The 17,667-nt window shown below is 42.3% G+C and overlaps 1 protein-coding gene across 5 annotated transcripts; it reads left to right on the forward strand.

The window, feature by feature from the left end:
* Nucleotides 1–59: 59 nt before the first annotated feature.
* On the forward strand, nucleotides 60–17,226 carry rpap1 (RNA polymerase II associated protein 1). Of its 5 annotated transcripts, XR_015034694.1 has the most exons (28): nucleotides 60–141; nucleotides 1,317–1,531; nucleotides 2,454–2,602; nucleotides 2,816–2,908; nucleotides 3,102–3,282; nucleotides 3,387–3,533; nucleotides 3,640–3,870; nucleotides 4,918–5,033; nucleotides 5,125–5,223; nucleotides 5,584–5,685; nucleotides 5,780–5,947; nucleotides 6,941–7,120; nucleotides 7,242–7,376; nucleotides 7,486–7,656; nucleotides 9,143–9,300; nucleotides 9,440–9,610; nucleotides 9,703–9,898; nucleotides 10,043–10,152; nucleotides 10,285–10,480; nucleotides 11,325–11,471; nucleotides 11,682–11,824; nucleotides 12,162–12,594; nucleotides 13,435–13,553; nucleotides 13,660–13,891; nucleotides 14,003–14,179; nucleotides 15,455–15,511; nucleotides 16,408–16,685; nucleotides 16,741–17,226. XR_015034694.1 is itself a non-coding variant. In XM_085766697.1 (27 exons), exons 2-27 carry the CDS (start codon nucleotides 1,321–1,323, stop codon nucleotides 16,555–16,557), a joined length of 4,278 nt encoding a protein of 1,425 aa, XP_085622823.1. In that variant the 5' UTR covers nucleotides 60–141; nucleotides 1,317–1,320; the 3' UTR covers nucleotides 16,558–17,226. The 5 variants fall into 5 exon arrangements, 4 of the variants coding, with proteins under 4 accessions (XP_085622823.1, XP_085622825.1, XP_085622822.1 ...); XM_085766697.1 differs by having other exon boundaries at nucleotides 3,381–3,533; nucleotides 16,408–17,226; XM_085766699.1 differs by having other exon boundaries at nucleotides 16,408–17,226.
* Nucleotides 17,227–17,667: the final 441 nt, after the last annotated feature.

A 17,667-nucleotide genomic window follows, 5' to 3' on the forward strand; every position in this document is an offset into this window, starting at 1 on the left:
CTATTTTCTGAAAGAAAGACATCGACGCACCCTCCCCTCTCCGACGGAGCTCTTATTTTGAAGGTGAGGTTTGGTGTTACAGTGAATATCTTCCGTGTGTTCCTGAGTTTCGACGAGTACGGGTCCTGCGCTTATCTAAAGGTTAGCCAAACACACACACACACAGCTGTAAAATGCGTTAAAACAACAACAAAAAACAGTCACACCGAGGTAATAATGTTTTGTATAATTTTAAAGCTTGAACTGAATCGTAGCTGACGTTAGATTTACGTGAACTGTGCGCGTCGTTTATCTCTCCGGTGCGTGCGTGTCCGGTGTAAACTTCAGTTACACGTGAAAACAACTGAGTTTTATTCAGCTAATATTACATTTGGATGAATTATTTCGTTAATTAGTCTAAGTTCGTCACTTGCCGTCCTTGCTAACACTCTTAAATAGCACCTGTTTAGCTAAGTTAACGTTAGCTAACCAAGTTCAACATGAAGTCATGGACAGATGTGAGATATTGCTGAATTCACATTATAATATTAGATTAAAATGCTTTTTTCCCATTCAGTCGGACAAAGCCATCAGCTAAACGCAGTAAAATGAGCCAGAGTTGGCTTGAATGGATCAGTTCATTTCCGATCTCATCTCATCAGGCACTTAAATGTTGTTTTTTTGGTCACCCAGCAGCTTTGAGCCCCTTGAATCCTCCTCCTCATCATCATCATCATCATCATCAATAGCTGAATGAATTTATTTATTTAAAACAGTGACAATGCACAAAAAACATTAATCTTGTAAAACAAGAAGAGATGCTTTGAGCCAGGTTATAGCAACAATTGCTAATTTCCGCCTGTAATCCCTGGGCAGGTAAAGTGCTAAACAGATACAATATTAAGATTAATTGAAATAGGACATAATAACCATAATATTTAAAAAATTGACAGAATGCACTAATAAAAGCAGGGAAACAGGAGCGCCAAATCATAAAGTGCACAATAGGGACTAATAACAGCACATACACTCTCTCTCACTCTCATCACACATTCAAACACATACACATACAATACACAGATAACAATCATCCTCCTCTAATAACCACACTCACAGCCAGACACATACACACACTCACATAATACTCAACAATGTGTGCAAACTCTAGCAGTCTGGTGCCAAAATCTGCTTCTCCATCAATGTTAGCTGTTATTATAGATGAATGGTTGGACTCAGGCAGGAGGAGACACTTGTGGATGTACAGTGAGAATTCAACACAACTGGGATAATGCCATTAATGTTTTTGTTGTTGCTCTTTGTTTGTTTGTGTACTTCAGAGGGATGTTGCGGCGTCCCAAGCCCACTGACTCGGAGGCAGACCTCCTGAGGGAGCAGCAACAGTTTCTGACCTCTGGTGCTCCGTCTGCTGCCAATGTGGTCCGTCGCCCTGATAAGAGGAGAGGCGAGGCCGGAGGGGGAGGAGGAGGAGGAGGAGGAGGAGAGCCCAACGGAGATGATGAAGGCAGCCAGAGGGACGTGGTCACCATCGAAGGTGTGAGAGTTTACTGACTGACTGACAGTCCATAACATTTTCTGGGTCTCCCCGATTCAACATGAGGCTAAGATTGTTCCTAACATGTTGGTACAGGTCTGTCATTCTATATGTAGGTTAGTTTGACAGAGAGCCGTTGTGTCTCATTTCTGTATCATCAGCTTTTTACCCTCTGCTGTTTTCCTTTGGCTAATTATTATGCATAGTATGGGTTTATTAAAACTGCAGCCATGCTGGCAACTTCATAGCTGTGTTCGAAACTGCCTACTACTACATACTGCATACTGCCTACTAATTGAAAGAATTAGTATGAAATTCCTAAGCTGACTTCTCACACTGTTCACAAGTGTACAGCCAGTATCCCAGAATGCATTTTGCACATTTGCAACAGCGACGACTGCCATGAATTTCAAAGAAGGATGACAGTATTCGCTGATTACACAGTTTACAGGTCAAATTTCAGCTTTTTGCTTTTTTTTTTTCAGGCAAGAATTTAACCGTGTTTGGGTTTCTTAATGGAAACAATGGCAGTTTGTAAATTTGGCACGGTTATTTCAGAGATAACGGTGCACTGTGCAGTGACATCGGGTACAGGAACCTCTGCCCCGAGCCAGCCATTGTATTTTGAAGAGCTGCAATGCATCATGGGGCAGTATGTCCAGTATGCTTGCAGAGCATACTCAGAAATTCTTTCTAATCAAGTACACATCCCTAAACATCTTCCCTGATTAAATGTACATACTCAATTTAATTATTATTTAGCAAAAACATTACGTCCACAAAATGTAATGAGTTGAAAAATGTATCCTTTTGTCATGTTTTAAAGATACAGATTTAGAAATATGACCATGAAAACATCTATTAATGGTCTATCACTAAGGTAATCAAACAATACATAATGTCCATGTATATTTTCTTGTAGATCTTCCAGACCAGCTCCCTTCTCTGACACCAGCCCCCCCGAAGAAGTCTCGGTTTAAAGCCAGTCGTGTCACCTTCGAGGATGAGGATGCTGGGCAGAGGCTGGACGCACACGACACTCACATCAGTGCTGTTCTCTCCAGGATCGTAGTAAGTTCTGGTTGTAAAGGCTGACCAATGTTTTCCTCAAGAATGGGAAATGTGGATGAACTCCATGAAGTGGCTGATGTTGGCAGTCGGGCCTCTTCTAGTACAACTTAAAGTTATGTGCCACATACTGTACATCTTGTTGTGCATGTTTGTCTCTTTTGTTCAAAGTTTTTCACCCAGGAATAATTATTAACATTATTTATTTTTTTCAAGGAGCGAGACACCAGCTCTACTCCAATATCTCTACCAGCATTTACAGGCATGGCTTTCCCCAAAGTACTACACCGCTCACAAACCAGCAGTCAGGTACAGAGATGTTTATGTTGTGCTTTTTAACTTGCAGTAAAACTACACAAATTTACTACTACTCTATAAAGCACATATTACCTTAATATATTATTTTACTGTTCATGCTTATTATGAATATGTTAACAGTGGTTGGATTGATGCCGATTTGTCTCCATTGCAATGTTTCATTTGGTTACTCCTTTGTAAGCAGGCGACTCTGTCTTCAGCTGGAGGAAAGAAAAGCATCTTTGCTCGTCAGATTGCAGCTCAGAGACTTAAGGAGGGAATGACACCATTACACTGTTCACCTGAAACCGCTCACACACCTGAACCCAGGCAGCAGAGCCTCCCTCCAGAGACCAGCATGGATACAGATCAAACTGATCCTACAGGTAAAAGTATAAATTGCTATTTGACACAGCTTATTTTTATTTTACTTTTTGACCAAACACACCTCTCTGTGTATTATTTAATTCTTGTTCCTCTCTAGTTTCAGGCCCCAGGTTGCTGACTGGTCTGGGACTTGTGGGCCCAGATAGCTCAGGAGAGACCTTGAGGATCCACAGGGAGAACCAGGCCAAACTTCAGGGGATGTCCAAGGCTGAGATACTAGAGGAGCAGAAGAAACTCTTATCTCAGCTCGGTGGGCAGCATTGTTCCTGTTTGAATCTTAACTAGTACATCTGAATCTCTTTTCCCTTTTTTAGGTAGGTACCACAGTTTTTAACACGATTATTTCTGCTTCCCAGATCCGAGATTGGTGGAGTTTGTTAGATCTCGCAAAGCCCAGAGCGTCCCGTCCTCTGCCTCGCCATCCAGAAACCCCGAGGGCAGAAGCAGTAAGGAAAATCTTCCTCTTGAAAGCGTGAGCAGAGAGTCAGACTCCTCCAGCGCTGCTGTGCTGTCTCAGAGACCCCAAGAAGTGGAGATGGAAGAAGAGGGCGAGGAGGAGAAACTGTCACCGCCACCTGCTGTGAGGGGTATGATTTAAAAATAAACCCTTTCATCACTTGTACCTCGCCACGTCCTGCTCTCTAGATAAAAAATAACCAAGAGGATTGAGGTCATGTGGATGACTAAGCTTTATAACGATCTGACATCATCTCTCAGTTGGCGACATCATAACCCCTTTGCTGAGGCTGAGTAATTATTTGATAAGTGCTACATCTCAGCTCACACACCAGCTTCGTCCGCCTGCTGTCTCTCCCTCCTTCCCTGTCTCTTGTCATTCTGATCTTCCTGCTTTTCACTTCCCTTCCTGCTCTCCACTCTGTCAAGCATCAACCCTCTAATGTGGGATGCTGCTGCTGCTGCTGCTGCTGCTGCTGCATGGCTGAAATCCAGACATAAAGCTGATTGTTGACTTCACTTTGTGTGATTAGCAGAAAGGCCAGACAGAGCCAGAAGTAGCCACTTTCTGCAATTAAGTTACTGCAGATCATTCAGAGAATACTCCCAGTGCTGATGAAAGTGTTGCTAATGGATCACATGAAGACAGATCTTACCCATCATTTATACCGTTCTGTTTTAGAAAGAAAAACTAATGAGTAAAGCTGTTTACTCATTGTTGAACATTATTTATTGCCTCCTCTAGCTCCCTTTCCAGAGAAAACAATCAACCTTGTTTTGGGTTGAGGATAATTAGCCAGTCTGTCTCATCTTCTTACAGAGCATCTCAAATCATAGCGGGAGGCGATTTTTTTTCTTCCCAATTATAACGCACCTCTCTGCTTTGGTACTATATTTTGCATTATGCCCTGTGAACTTTATCTATCTGTTAAACCAGGCAGGGTTGGACCCAATTTACACAGTGTGGACTAAATATGAAATAATTTGAATGTTTTCCACCAGCAGCAGCACTTAAAAAAAGTGAGGTATTATCATGATGGGCAACATTGTGCTCCCACTGTTACTATCATACTATCATGACTCAGTTACTCTCATTGTGTTGTTTTCATCTTCCAATAATGTGCTTTTGTTCAAGTGAATATTCAAGTGTATTTGTTTGTGTTTGTGTGTAAAATCAGCGGTGGATCTCCCGGTGAAACCTCAGAAAGAGTGGGTCCACATGGACAAGCTGGAGCCAGAGAAGCTGGAGTGGATGAGGGACTTGCCTGCACCCAGAAAGAAAGGAACCAAGACGGTGAGAGAAGATGTTTCCTACGACACCAGCCTGAATGAAACATATTGTGTAGCTGTGACGACTCATCCCGCGATTGTGTTTACCCTGACAGGCCATGCAGGCTCGGTTCGACTTTGCTGGGAGCTTGATCCCCCCCACCGAGGATCTGCCCACTCACCTGGGTCTGCACCATCATGGAGAGGAGCCAGAGGTCAATAAGCACAAAGTCAACTTGATTTTTAGTTTAGTTTTTTTCTCTTTGTGTTTGCATCTCAGAACGCAGATGTTATAAGTGCCATTATGGGGATTTGCTGCTCTTTTATTTACCTTTATCACCCATTTCAGTTCAGTGATTGGAGAGAGTCAAGTTTTTGAATTTTTGAATTTCACAGCCTTAAACACAACCTGCCCTTGACTGAAATGTCTCCTTTAGCCTGGGAGAATGTCATGGCCTTTACATTTTGAGGCCAGAAGCCAGGGTCATGTCATGTCATGTTTTTTAGAGGCTCTGGGTCTCTTTTTTTTTTTTTCCATTTGTAATGATCTTGACACTGTGAATTTCTCCTTCCAGCGGGCAGGTTACTCCTTGCAGGAGCTCTTCCTGCTGTCTCGGAGTCAGCTCATCCAGCAGAGGAGTCTGGCCCTCAGCACTCTAGCCAACATCCTCTCGAAGGTACACAAACAAACACACACTCGCTCAGCGTCACGCACATTATCTACAGTGCTTGCACTCACTCGTGCTGCGTTTTTTTTTTCCCCCTTTGTAGGCACGTGCTGGAGAATACAAGTCGGTTCTGAAAGGCAGCGTGACGTCCACTCTGCTCGACGCCGGCCTGCTCTTCCTGCTCCGCTTTTCGTTGGACGACAGTGTGGAGGGAGTGATGTCTGCAGCTGTGCATGCACTTAAATCACTTCTAGTGTGCGCAGAGGATGAAGTAAGACAACCTGAAGTGTTGCACGTTATTTAAGGCCCCTTTGAGACCTGGCATTAACATTTGTCTGCGATGATCTGATCACAAAATGACAGCTCTAAGTACCTGATTTCACACCTGGCATTAGAGTGTGTCCTCACCTACATCTCGAGTAGCCAAACCCTAACAAATAATATGCAAATACCCACATATGTGTTGTTGTTTTAGCCAATCCAACGAGTCCATTGTCAATGTGTGAATCTGAGAGAGTGTGTTTAAGATGCAGTGCGTTCTGCAAGGAGTGGCTGTGCAAATCAATGTACTTGTTATGGCTCAATGAGAAGTAGGGTCCAGACTAGTGCTCAGGAAGTATTTTACACATGTGACGAGGGTGCTTTTTGCACAAAGTTACAATAAATAAAATAAATTCAAGGCACTACTCTGGCCTTTATTGAGATGGCTATTTCATTATGAAATGTTTAAAAGCAGACTACTACATGGAAAAAAATGGAGCTTGGATACAACCCACGCATAGCGGCACACCTTCTTCAGGGTGTAACCCTCAGCACACAGAATCCCCTTAAGTAGGTCAGTGAATCACACACCCCTGAACAGGTAGGCAGAGACCTCACAGGTAGGAGATACCAGGCCTCACCTGTAGATGGCTCTTCAAAAATGAAATAGAGAAGTAAATACATATGATAAGTGAAAAAATATGCACACAAATAAAAGATGCATCTACATCATTGGTGTGTTCACACCAGTAATCAGAGCTGTCCACTTGTGATTGGATTACCAAAGGTAGATGTTAATACCAGGTCTGAACAGGACCAAAACCCTTTAATATGTGTTATAGGAAACCTAAGGAATGATTAATTGATTATGTGATCAAAGTAAGACTAACCAATTTCACAACAGAACTGAAAACCTGTTTTGTGTAAGATATAATACAGTGTGATTGTCTGTCACTGTCCCTTGGTTAGAGTTTCAGTTTTGTCATTTTATCTCTGCTTTCAGGAGTGTTTGGACTGCACCTTCTCCTGGTTTCGTGGCCAAGCCTCTTTCCCTCTGCTGCCGTCAGCTCAGGAGGAAGAAGATGAGGAGGATGAAGGGCTGGAAGAATGTATGAGGGAGACAGCCAAGGAGAAGGAAGAGAGGAAGAGCGATCATGATGTGGCCAGAGAGGATGTTATCAAGGTACTCATTCTGTTCATGATTTGCTTGTTTTCTTTCTCAGATTTATGATCTAAATCTAATTGTGAATCCCTCTAAATGAATGATTGTTGTTTTCCTTTTGTAATTCATGTCTGTATTTCAGGGTCTGCTGAAAATGAAACTTCTCCCCAGGTTACGCTACATCCTTGAGGTGTTTCGACCGTCTCCCCGCGTGGTCCAGGACGTCCTGGACATCCTGACTCGCATCGCTAGGCACTCTTCTTCGTCTGCCACACAGGTACCGGTAACCACAGTCACACAATAGATCATTCACTCGAAATCGCTGAATTACTATTGCCCGTATTTTTTTTCTAACCGAATTCAATTGAAATGTATTTCACTCGTAGGTGTTGGACTGTCCTCGCCTGATGGAGACTGTGATGTCTGAGTTTCTTCCTGCTTCGTGGGCGGCACCATCTTTGCCCCTCCCTCGGTCTGTTTATGGACTCCCGCTGGCCAGTGCCATGAAACTCCTAAGAGTTTTAGCGACCTCCGGCAGACATGCCTGCGCCAGACTGGTAAGTATTAAGTTATAATTGAGTTATTGAAAACTATTTGTTGTCTTTAATGCCAGAATGAACTGTGTTGATGACTTAAAAGGATGAAGCAGTATCTGGTCACCTCATTGCAACTATGTTCAATCTGAAAAGTGTCAAAATCTAATTATTAACACAAATCTGCACAGAATATATATATTTAAAAAAAAAAAAAAGACCCAAATCACCCATTTGATTAGTAGCCATAAGAGGTGGTGAAGAATAAGTAGTAAAAGTCATTCAGCTGAGATAAATAATGGGAAGTCCTTGTTGGGCTGTTTGGTGTAACCACACTGAACAGGTGCCAGAGAAAGAAATTAAGAAACATTATCTAATTAGATGCTGGTGTTGATGTATAATTAATTCAAATATCATGACAAGGAGAGTTTGAAGGTGATCCGTGACTAAATCTGACGTTAATTCCCATCTACTGATTACCTTGTTTTAACCAATCAATGACAGGCCTCCTGAGGTGTGTGTACTGTATATTAACCTACACCTGAAATACACAGCATCATAAAATATGTATGCACTTAAACTTTTATATGAAATAACAGGGTATCCACGGGGTCTTAAAAAGTCTAAAATTTGAAAATCTAAATTTTAGGTCTTAAAATGTCTTAAATTTGTTGAATTATTGTGTTCAAGTCTTAAATAATTTTAGACAGGTCTTACATTTTCTTATGCCCACCATGGGCGAGCATTTCACTCGCATTTGCCCCTAAAAAAAAAATACATGTGTGAACCAGGAAAATCACAAAAAAGGTCAAAAACTACAAATCCCACAATTCTCTGCCTCAACAATAACAGTAGTTAGGTGTATTTAGATAAGGAAGAAAATGATAACTAAGCGTGGTCAAGGTAAAAGCTAAAAGACCAACAAGGAACTTGATGTCTGGATGTGGAAAAGCATCAGACTCCGCTTTTGAAAAGAGAAACTTAAAAAAGCCAGAGTGGGGGGATTGCTAAAATGTTGATGAGCCACAATGCTGGCAGAAAGTCCTTTGGTAGACAGATGAAACAAGATCAGAGCTTTTTGGTAACTCTCATCTTCCCTGTACTCACAGAATAAAATGATAGAAGTCTCATTAAGAGATACAAGTAGTACTTCATTGCAAGGATTGCCTCAAAAGGGTGTGCTACAAAATATTAGGGTAAGGGTCACAATATGTTTGTCCAAGCTACATGCTGCAGCTACAGCTTGGACACCCAAAGGACGTTGTATTAGATATAGTACAGTGATAAGTGAATATTATTTATTTTGGTCAGTTTCAACTTATTTTCTTTTGAAAAGGACAGACACCAGATATATATATATATATGCTTTAAAATACAAAACCTGAAGAGAAAAAAAAAGATACATACAAACATAAATACCGTATTGATACCCATACAGTTCTATAAATACACTGCTTACCTACCTCTGTTGTTGTGCATGTGTTATTATGTTCTCCTCTCTCCACCCCAGTTGAACTCTCTGGGAGTGAGGGAGCGTCTGTCTTGTCTGCTGAGTGCTGAGCCCACTGAGCTGCTGCTGGAGCCCACAGAGACCCTCAGGATCACCACTGAGGCCTACAGGCTTTGGGCTGTAGCTGCCGGCTACGGACAGGCCTGCAACCTGTACATGTGAGCTCACATCTTAAAACTCTGTTTCTAAGCTCTGTTTCGAGTTCTGGTCCTCTGTCTTTGGCTCATAGATGCTTAATTTTCACCTCTACCTCCCTCTCTCTCTCTCTCTCTGTATTCATGGTTGTTTTTCCATCAGAGACCTGTACCCAGCCTTGGTGAAGGTGTTGCAGTCTGTGAACCAAGCGCTGAACCCCTCAGATCCCCTGTTGGCTCTGCAGCTCCAGCGAGTCCTGGCTCTGCTCTCTTTGCTCACACAGGTCACACACACAGCCGGATGTCATCAGGAGCTGCAGGCTGGCGTGGTCAGGTAACAGACGAGTGACTGAAATGGAACGAGAAAACCGTGCTGCTACGCGAGTCGTCACGAAACACATGGCAACCTCTCTTTTTCTACCACAGCTCCCAGGGAGAAGAGTGTCCCCCTCCTCCTGAAGTGTCCTGGGGTCACGTCACAGGGCTGCAGACGTCCCTGTTGGGTCATTTGAAAGCCTTTGTGAGGAACCTCGATAGCCCAGTTCAGAGAGACAGCAGCCTCGCTCTGATACCAGCTTACCTCATATACCTAGAGGCTTATTATCATCAGCTCTCCAGACAGGTACCATTTGTCTGTGATACCTTTCTTGTTTCTGAAGTGAAGTATCAACCACATTATCATGGCTGATATATCTTCACTTTATAGCATGTAGATGAATTGCAGAACTCAAATATTTATCTTGTTTATTGTAACTCGGCTCCTCAGAATTGTTTCAAGCCAGTGGAGACTCTTCAAGAGCTGGAGCAGCTCACATCTGAAGTTCTCATCCCATTGTTTTCTCACCACGTTGTGCAAAGTTTGATAAACAACCTCAGGTACGCTTTATTTTCTTTAAGTTAATTCTGTTCTCAAAATAGTATAAAACATGGATGTTACTTTACAGAACAGTTTTTTATTGTTATTCATTTTTTCCTCATCTTAGTTTATTGTCACTTTTTCTTGACCAGGTCTTCGTCAGTAGTGTGTAACGTCCACTCTAGTCATCAGGACCCCGACACCACCGCCAGCCTGCCTGGTTTGGCCTGTCCAGGCTGGAGGGGTCGTCCAGGCCTGGTTGTCCCCAGCTCCCCCTTCCCTCTTCTCACAGGCCTGGGGCTCCTTCTGAAAACAGTCACAGGCATCCACAAAGGTCTCTGCTGTAAGGTACGATGAGTTTGAATGCTTTAGCGAGTATCGTATATCATGATAGGACAGGGACAGGAGGAGGCTGTGGGGTTGTTTTACTGCTTAGCTCATCTCCAGTCAAAGAGGAGGAACTGATGAGTAATTGTCTTTGGCTGAAATTAAATCCAGCTTCTTCAGTCTCAAGCACATAGCTGCCTTCCTGTTGCCTCTTATACACAGAAATCCTGCCATATTGCTGTTCAGAAGACCCTACATTATTCTGACTTTGCTTGTTTAGACTAAACCAAACAAAGGCATCGTGTTGCCCCCTCAATGTGTGACCTTAAAAAGTATCCAGGATCAGAGATGTGTCTCCCACCATGCAGACTTTCTTTTTTACACAGAGGTTAATCTAGCTCCCCTCTTGGTTTAAAGGGGACATATTATGGAAATATCAATTTTTGAAGGCTCTTTAACATATATCTTTTTGTTTTTCTTGCCTTCCGGCCCCCAAAATGCAAGAATTGACAAAATAATCTGTAATTTGCAGGATCCCTAGATTGAGATCCATGTGGTTTTATGAGCTGTTCCCTCAGATGTCTTCCAGTGATGTAACTAGTTTTCGAATTTGCATATTATTTATTTATATTATTTTGACCACAGCATGTCACAGACACCTGGGAACTATTTTAATTTGTGGAAAAGGGGCATAGTATGTCTCCATTCGAAGGTTCCTCAAATGAATGTGAGGAGGAATACAGTAAAGATTGAGCATTTCCACCTTGAACAAACTGTGTAAAACGAGTCAGTTTATATAATTCTTATGTTGATATCACACATAACACTCCTCTTTTTTAATCTTAATTTGTTCCTGTTCTGTCAGTTCACTGGTCTCATCCTGGCAGAACCTGTGATTGGTTACCTGCGTCGTTGCAGTCAGGCCACACCCACCGTGTCTCACACCAGAGCCTGGCTTCTCCGACATGAACACCACCTCCTCTACCTGCTGCTGCGGCTGGCACACAGACTGGTAAGCTCCAACACAAATCATCCCCTGATAAACACACACATGTCAACCATACATATACAGACAGGTCATAAGTTAAAGATTGTTTGATGAGTATGAAAGTTTTCTGAGTCAGATCCTGTGGCCTTCACAGTCACCAGATCTCAACTCATCATGAAGATGTTTTTGTTATTTCATGTAACTGATTTAATTGTTCCTTCTGTCTTTTGTCAGGTTTCCATTGAGCCAGAAGTAGCAAGACATGCATCACTGTACCACCAGGTGGCGCTGGTTCTGCTGCCATGGTTATTACCAGGCAGCGAATACTTGGCACATGAACTACTCTCCACCATCCTCTTCAACAAAGACTTTATATCGTAAGTTTACATTATTTCACTGAACCTAATTTGGGGTTAAGTGCCTGCAAGTGCCGACGTAGTCACCACTCTGAACAGCCTGAGATGTTACTTTTGTTTTGATCACTGTGTCCTGCATAATACGTTCTGTGTAAATAATCATTTAATTTATTGCTTGAAAACAAGGTTCATAATTATAATATGATTTGACAAATTTGATTATTTTCAAAATTGCATTTCTTTGGAATTGGATTAAATTCAGAGATGACCCACTTCCACCAACTTGATGCTCGATTTTTCTTTGCTCCCTCTTTGTTCCAGTGTTTCTCAGTTTGTGTGTTTTTTGTGTACCTTCCAGCGAGGGCCACAGCGGAGGGCCAGAGGCCGTGGAGCTGGGGGAGCTGAGGCTCCACGAGGGAACACAACACCACGCCTCTCCCTCCCTCCAGACTGTAGGCACCCTCCTGAGGGAAGCCTGCGTCCAGCTGCCGTCCATCCGGGGCTGCTACCTCACTCACCTGGCACATCTGGAGTCGTCTGTCCTCGTGTCCCAAGATGCACTCCTGGGCCGCAACCCCTGGATCAAATCCCAACTCCTCCCAGAGCTCAACGGTCCCACTCTGCCGTCTGATTGGCCTTTCATCCCACTCATCAGCCTGTATGAGCGAACAGGAGTTTCTGACGGTGGGGGGTTAGCGGTGGAGGAGCTGCCTCAGGGGGCTCTACAGATGGTGACCCACTGTCTGCAGTGGCTGCTGCTGCTGGAGGTCTGGAGGGAGGAAGCTCTGAAGGTACATATCATAGTCAAGTTGTTTATATAGCACTAAATCACAACCTCGCCTTAAAGCTCTTTGTAATCGGTATCATTTATCCTTAGAGGCCTGATATAAATAAGAAATTTGTCCCACAAGAGAATGATGATCTATTTCTGAGGCTCTGTTAGTTCCTTTTCAAGCTAAATATAATTTATGTAATAGTTACAGCCAAGTAATACTGGATTTATGAGGTTGAGTTGTGAGTTTGATACAGGCAGTAACAAAATAAAATTGCATATCATCCATCTTAATGTATAACAGCTGGAACTGAAACAATTACTCATCGAATGAATTAATAATAAAACAATATGGATAATTGCTTTTGTGGGAAATATTAAGAGTCACAATTAAGATGAGTGAGAGGAGATAAGAGAGTAAAATAAACAAATGGGACACAAATAATCAATCTCTAGCCTAATGTTAAATGCACTTTTATAAATAGTTGTGTTTATTGAAAGGTGCTACTTATTGATTAATTGATTTATATAATGGATGAAAAATAATTTTCACACAAAAGTGCAGAACATCCTCTGGTTCCTGCTTCTATAATGAGGTGATTTGCTGCATCTGTTTTTATATATTGCAGTGAACTGAATATTCTTTGGAACTAGAATAACTGGTTTTACTATTAAAGTAAGATGTGGACGTCTCTTTGGGTTCTGAGAGAGTATAAAAGAAAGTGTTTAACTGAGCAATAGCCAAACTAATTGATGATAACATAATCATTAGTTGCAGCCCTACTGGCCGTATTATTATTCTCAAGAAATCACACATTGTAGTTGTTTGTAACATCCACAACATTTTGTCGTGTTGTAGGTCATTCCCTCGGTTGCCAAGTTGGCGCGTCTGTCCTGTGTGTTCCTGTGCTCCAGTGACTTGTTCCTGGAGAGACCTGTACAGAAACTGACCTGGGGTCTGTTTAGACTGCTGACCAGGTCTGATATAACACAGAACATGTTTAATGTCCTTATTCTTTTGATGAAAAGTTTGAGTTGAGTTGGGCGGCTTTGATCCAGATAAACACAAGATCTTTGTTTACAGGCGATCCAGACTGGACTCTCTGGACCTGAACGCCCCTCCTCCAGGTTTAGCCTCTTTCCAGGACCTGTACTCCGCCCTGCTGGCTCAGTACGAGGCTGTGTCGTTCGGAGACCGGCTGTTTGGCTGTTGGGTCCTCTTACCCCTGCAGAGGAGGTACAGCGCCACCATGAGGCTGGCTGTGTTTGGAGAACACGTGGGGATGCTGAGGTCACTGGGAGTCACTATGGAGCAGGTACCGATGATGATGATGATGATGCTAATGCTAATGTCTAATTTCTTATATAAATGTTCATACAGCTCATGAAATAAAATCATGCTAATGTCCCTGTTTTGTCACTTGAAGCTGTCCCTCCCTATCGAGCGCTTCACCTCTCCGCCTGAAGACTCCCTCCCTCTCCTCCGTCTCTACTTCCGCTCCTTGGTAACTGGGACGCTGAAGCTCTGCTGGTGTCCGGTCTTGTATGTGGTCGTCTTGTCCCACGTCAACTCCTTCATCTTCTCTCAGGATGCTGCAGCACAGGTACAGCACAGCATGATGGTCATGGTACCTCTGTACTTATTACTGTAAACACAATCAACATAACAGTATTAGGCAGGTTGAGGTTAATATGAGTTTTAACGGAAGTGTTTCATTTTATTTAGCTTTAACAACATAAAACAACCAGATAACCAGCTTGTAAAGGAATAGAAATTCAATTCTGACTGTCTCAATACCTCAGTGTATCCTCATCTACCAAATAAGTACAATGGGATGCACGCACCTTATCGAAGGTTTCCTTGGTGGATCTATCGCAAACACAACAAAGCCACTGGCACGCAAAATGTCAATCAGTGTTATAAACCAAAAACTATGAAAATACATCATTTCTCTCAGAGGTCTTATATACACTGTCGAATTTTGCCTCATAGTTCAGGCCGCCAGCAAAAATCAGTCATGTGGTATCGACGGGAAGTGAGGCTTCACACATCATCAGTTACATCATATGTCCACAACGATATGCGTGGATTCGCGCTACAAAAGCTCAACTACACACGACACATTGTGAAGCCTCTACCTCTCACGTAACATCACTTCTACGTACATGGCACAGAGCTGAACAAAAACAGCCCTCAGAACAGATGGAAAACATTTGACCTCTTGTCAGCGCTGCCAGTGTTTTCCTGGTTTACAAAAATCGCTCCCCCGAGGGCTTCAAAAATGAATCAGAGCCTCTCTTGTTGTAGTCTGTTGTCCTTCTCCCTCTGAATATTCTAACTACATTCATGTTAAGACTGCGTTTGGTAGCATTTAAATAAATACGGCCACAGTGAAACCTAAGGCAAACGCCACATGTGTAATGATTTATCAAACCCAGAGGGTGCTGCAGCTGCATTGGCTAAGAGGTTGGATTTGTGGGCAGTTCTCTGGAGGCTTTACAGGGATTTACGCACGTTTTCTGCGTCAAATATGAGCTCACTGGATGCAAACTCTGTACAATTTTATGAGTCGGAAAAGTAGTTCTCTTGTTATTGATAAACAGCCAAATTCATCTTAGCTCTCATGTCCATAAACACTCAGTTTTGAGTTATGGTATGTGGCTGATATTTTAACATCCAAGGATAAGAAACACATTCACCAACTTAATCTTATTTACTTCTCTCAAAAAAAAGCACTATTTTAGAGCGGCGAAGCTGAAAACATTCATACACGCAGGTGAAGAGTTTCAGTTCAGTTGACACACACACACGAGTGCGTCAGTACAGTTCATCAGTGAGCTCTTTGATCTTTAATCTCCTCATCCCTTTCCTTTTCCAGGAGGTTGAGGCAGCTCGACACAGCATGCTGAGGAAAATCTACTACCTGACTGATGAGGTACCCGTCGCCTTTGTTCACCCACTGCTTGTCTTTCCCTCGCTTTGTCCTTCTCTCTGATCTTTATGCGCCGTGAGGTGTTTATTGATCGTTCCCACTTTCCTCCGTGCTTCTCATGTAACTTTCTGATAATCTTTTCTCCACATTCCCCGGACAACCCAGTCAGTTTCTTGGTGTTTTTCTTCTTGTTGACCGCCGTCCAAGACACCACTGGCCTGCTGGACTGTTTCCTTTTCCATCTATGGTTATTGTAGCTTAGCTTTTATCTCATTTGTCATGAATGTGTGGTAGCTTTGTTTTTTTGTCTGTGGATTAATTGTGTGTGATGAACCTTTCAGTTCTTTTTATATAAAGGATTTTTTTTTTATTCTGTCTCTTTAAAATGTCTTTAACAACAAGTTTTTGTTTTTGTTCCGGCTGCAATTTTCAGTAATAACCCAGTTCCCCGAGTTTTATTGAATGAATTTGCAACTTAAACTCCTGCTGTGATATAATTTAGAAGCCTTTTGTGGTTTTTAACAAGCCGAAGGCTTTGTTTATACTAGTGGTTCTGTTTTTGTCTGCTACGCCTCCACAGCTTGCATGTCATGTCCCACATGTTCATATTTAATCTGGATCTGATTTAACACTATTAATTATATATAAGTGGATATTGTTATATCGTATTTTACTATAATTGACGTGTCATGGTTTAGGTTAGTTTGATCACGTTTGTGTTTGTACTGCTACCAGAGGGTGCAGCTGTTTCAACTGTTTATCAGATACTTATTTATTTAAACTTTCTCAGCAATTTATCAATTGGATTAAATTAAATCAGTATTTCTATTCACTGTTGAAACACCAGCTCCTCTGCTCTTCTTCTCACCTCTGTCTCCCTGTGTTTATTTTTTTGCCAGGTGTTGAGGAGCCACTTGCTGCTCTTCCGTCTTCCCCAGCAGCACTCAGAGTTGGGCTTTGACATGTATGAGCAGTTGCCTCCCATCAGGGCGAAACGCTTGGAGAGTGTCCTGAGACTGCAGGACAACAGTGATGAAAAAGGAGACTGAGTGAGGCAGAGAGTACAGAAAAACAAAGGTAGTGAGCCAAAAGCAGAAGGTGCAGTTGAAGTGACAGGACAGGTATGAAGTGGAGGGAGACATGAGCATCAGTAGAGGATGCTGGGAAAGTGAGGTCAGTGGTAGGAGACAAAGTGAGACATTAATTTCAAATACTTAAAGTGTCTCATCAAGATGGAACAAGAACCAACAAGGTCACAAGAAAAAAATTCTGTGGCCTCTTTCGTGAAAGGAAACAGAAGCTAAGGTGGACTTACTTGGATAAAGACTGGATAAAGCAGCATTTGCAAATAAATTTTAGACAATGCAGAGCCGTCTCTGGTAATGATCTGAAATCCATTTTGGGGTTTCTAAGTTTACTGTAACCTGTCAGAACCACAATACAGCCACAAACTAAGAACAAATGCTAAAAATTAAAGTGCAGATGCAGTGACGCATGAGTCCCATAAACGTTTCCTCTAAGGGAATGATAGGAATGACATGTTTTTCCTTGTGACACCAGCACTTTGCCAGGGTTACTGTGTCTGTGCGTGCCAGGGTTACTGTGTCTGTGCGTGCTTTAAAAACAACCTAGACCCATTCTTGGCATCTCAGAGCAAAGACAAATGTCCTGCTTTACAAGTGTCTTCTTTTGTAAATAAAACATGATTTGGAGTATGTCTAAACTTAAGTGTTTTTATTCTTTAATCACTGTATGACTCAGCACTGCAATTACAGCCCATAAAAACAGTACATTCAGATCGGGTCTCGGAAGAACTAAGACAGGGAGAATCCATTGTTCTCTCCCAGTGTTACTGATCAATAGCACTCACTCTGAAGTCCTTTACTGACAGAGGCTCCAATACTTTTCCATTGAAGCTGCTCTAATTGTTGCCAGTGTTAAATCAGATTTGGAAAATGCCCATAAGGTGCTGGTGAGTTTGCTGTGCATGTGCTTTTCCACCCCGTTTTTGCACGGTTAGATCACAGTGTAACATTGACAATTTATCATTAGCTGGTGAAGTTTAGGTCTTTTGACCTAATCTATTAAACATCATACATTATAGCAAGCGTTTTGGCATGACATAGGAAAGGTGAAGAATTCATTTATAATCGTTTTTG

The sequence above is a fragment of the Trachurus japonicus genome, chromosome 22, assembly GCF_045865225.1.
Source record: "Trachurus japonicus isolate A0001 chromosome 22, Traja_1.0".
Classification (NCBI taxonomy): domain Eukaryota; kingdom Metazoa; phylum Chordata; class Actinopteri; order Carangiformes; family Carangidae; genus Trachurus; species Trachurus japonicus.

Coding starts and splice junctions, on each gene's coding strand:
- rpap1 (XM_085766696.1), top strand. CDS start 1,321: ATGTTGCGGCGTCCCAAGCCCACTGACTCGGAGGCAGACCTCCTGAGG. Junction 7,657..9,142: donor GACATGCCTGCGCCAGACTG/GTAAGTATTAAG, acceptor TCTCCACCCCAG/TTGAACTCTCTGGGAGTGAG. Junction 10,153..10,284: donor AGTTTGATAAACAACCTCAG/GTACGCTTTATT, acceptor TTTCTTGACCAG/GTCTTCGTCAGTAGTGTGTA.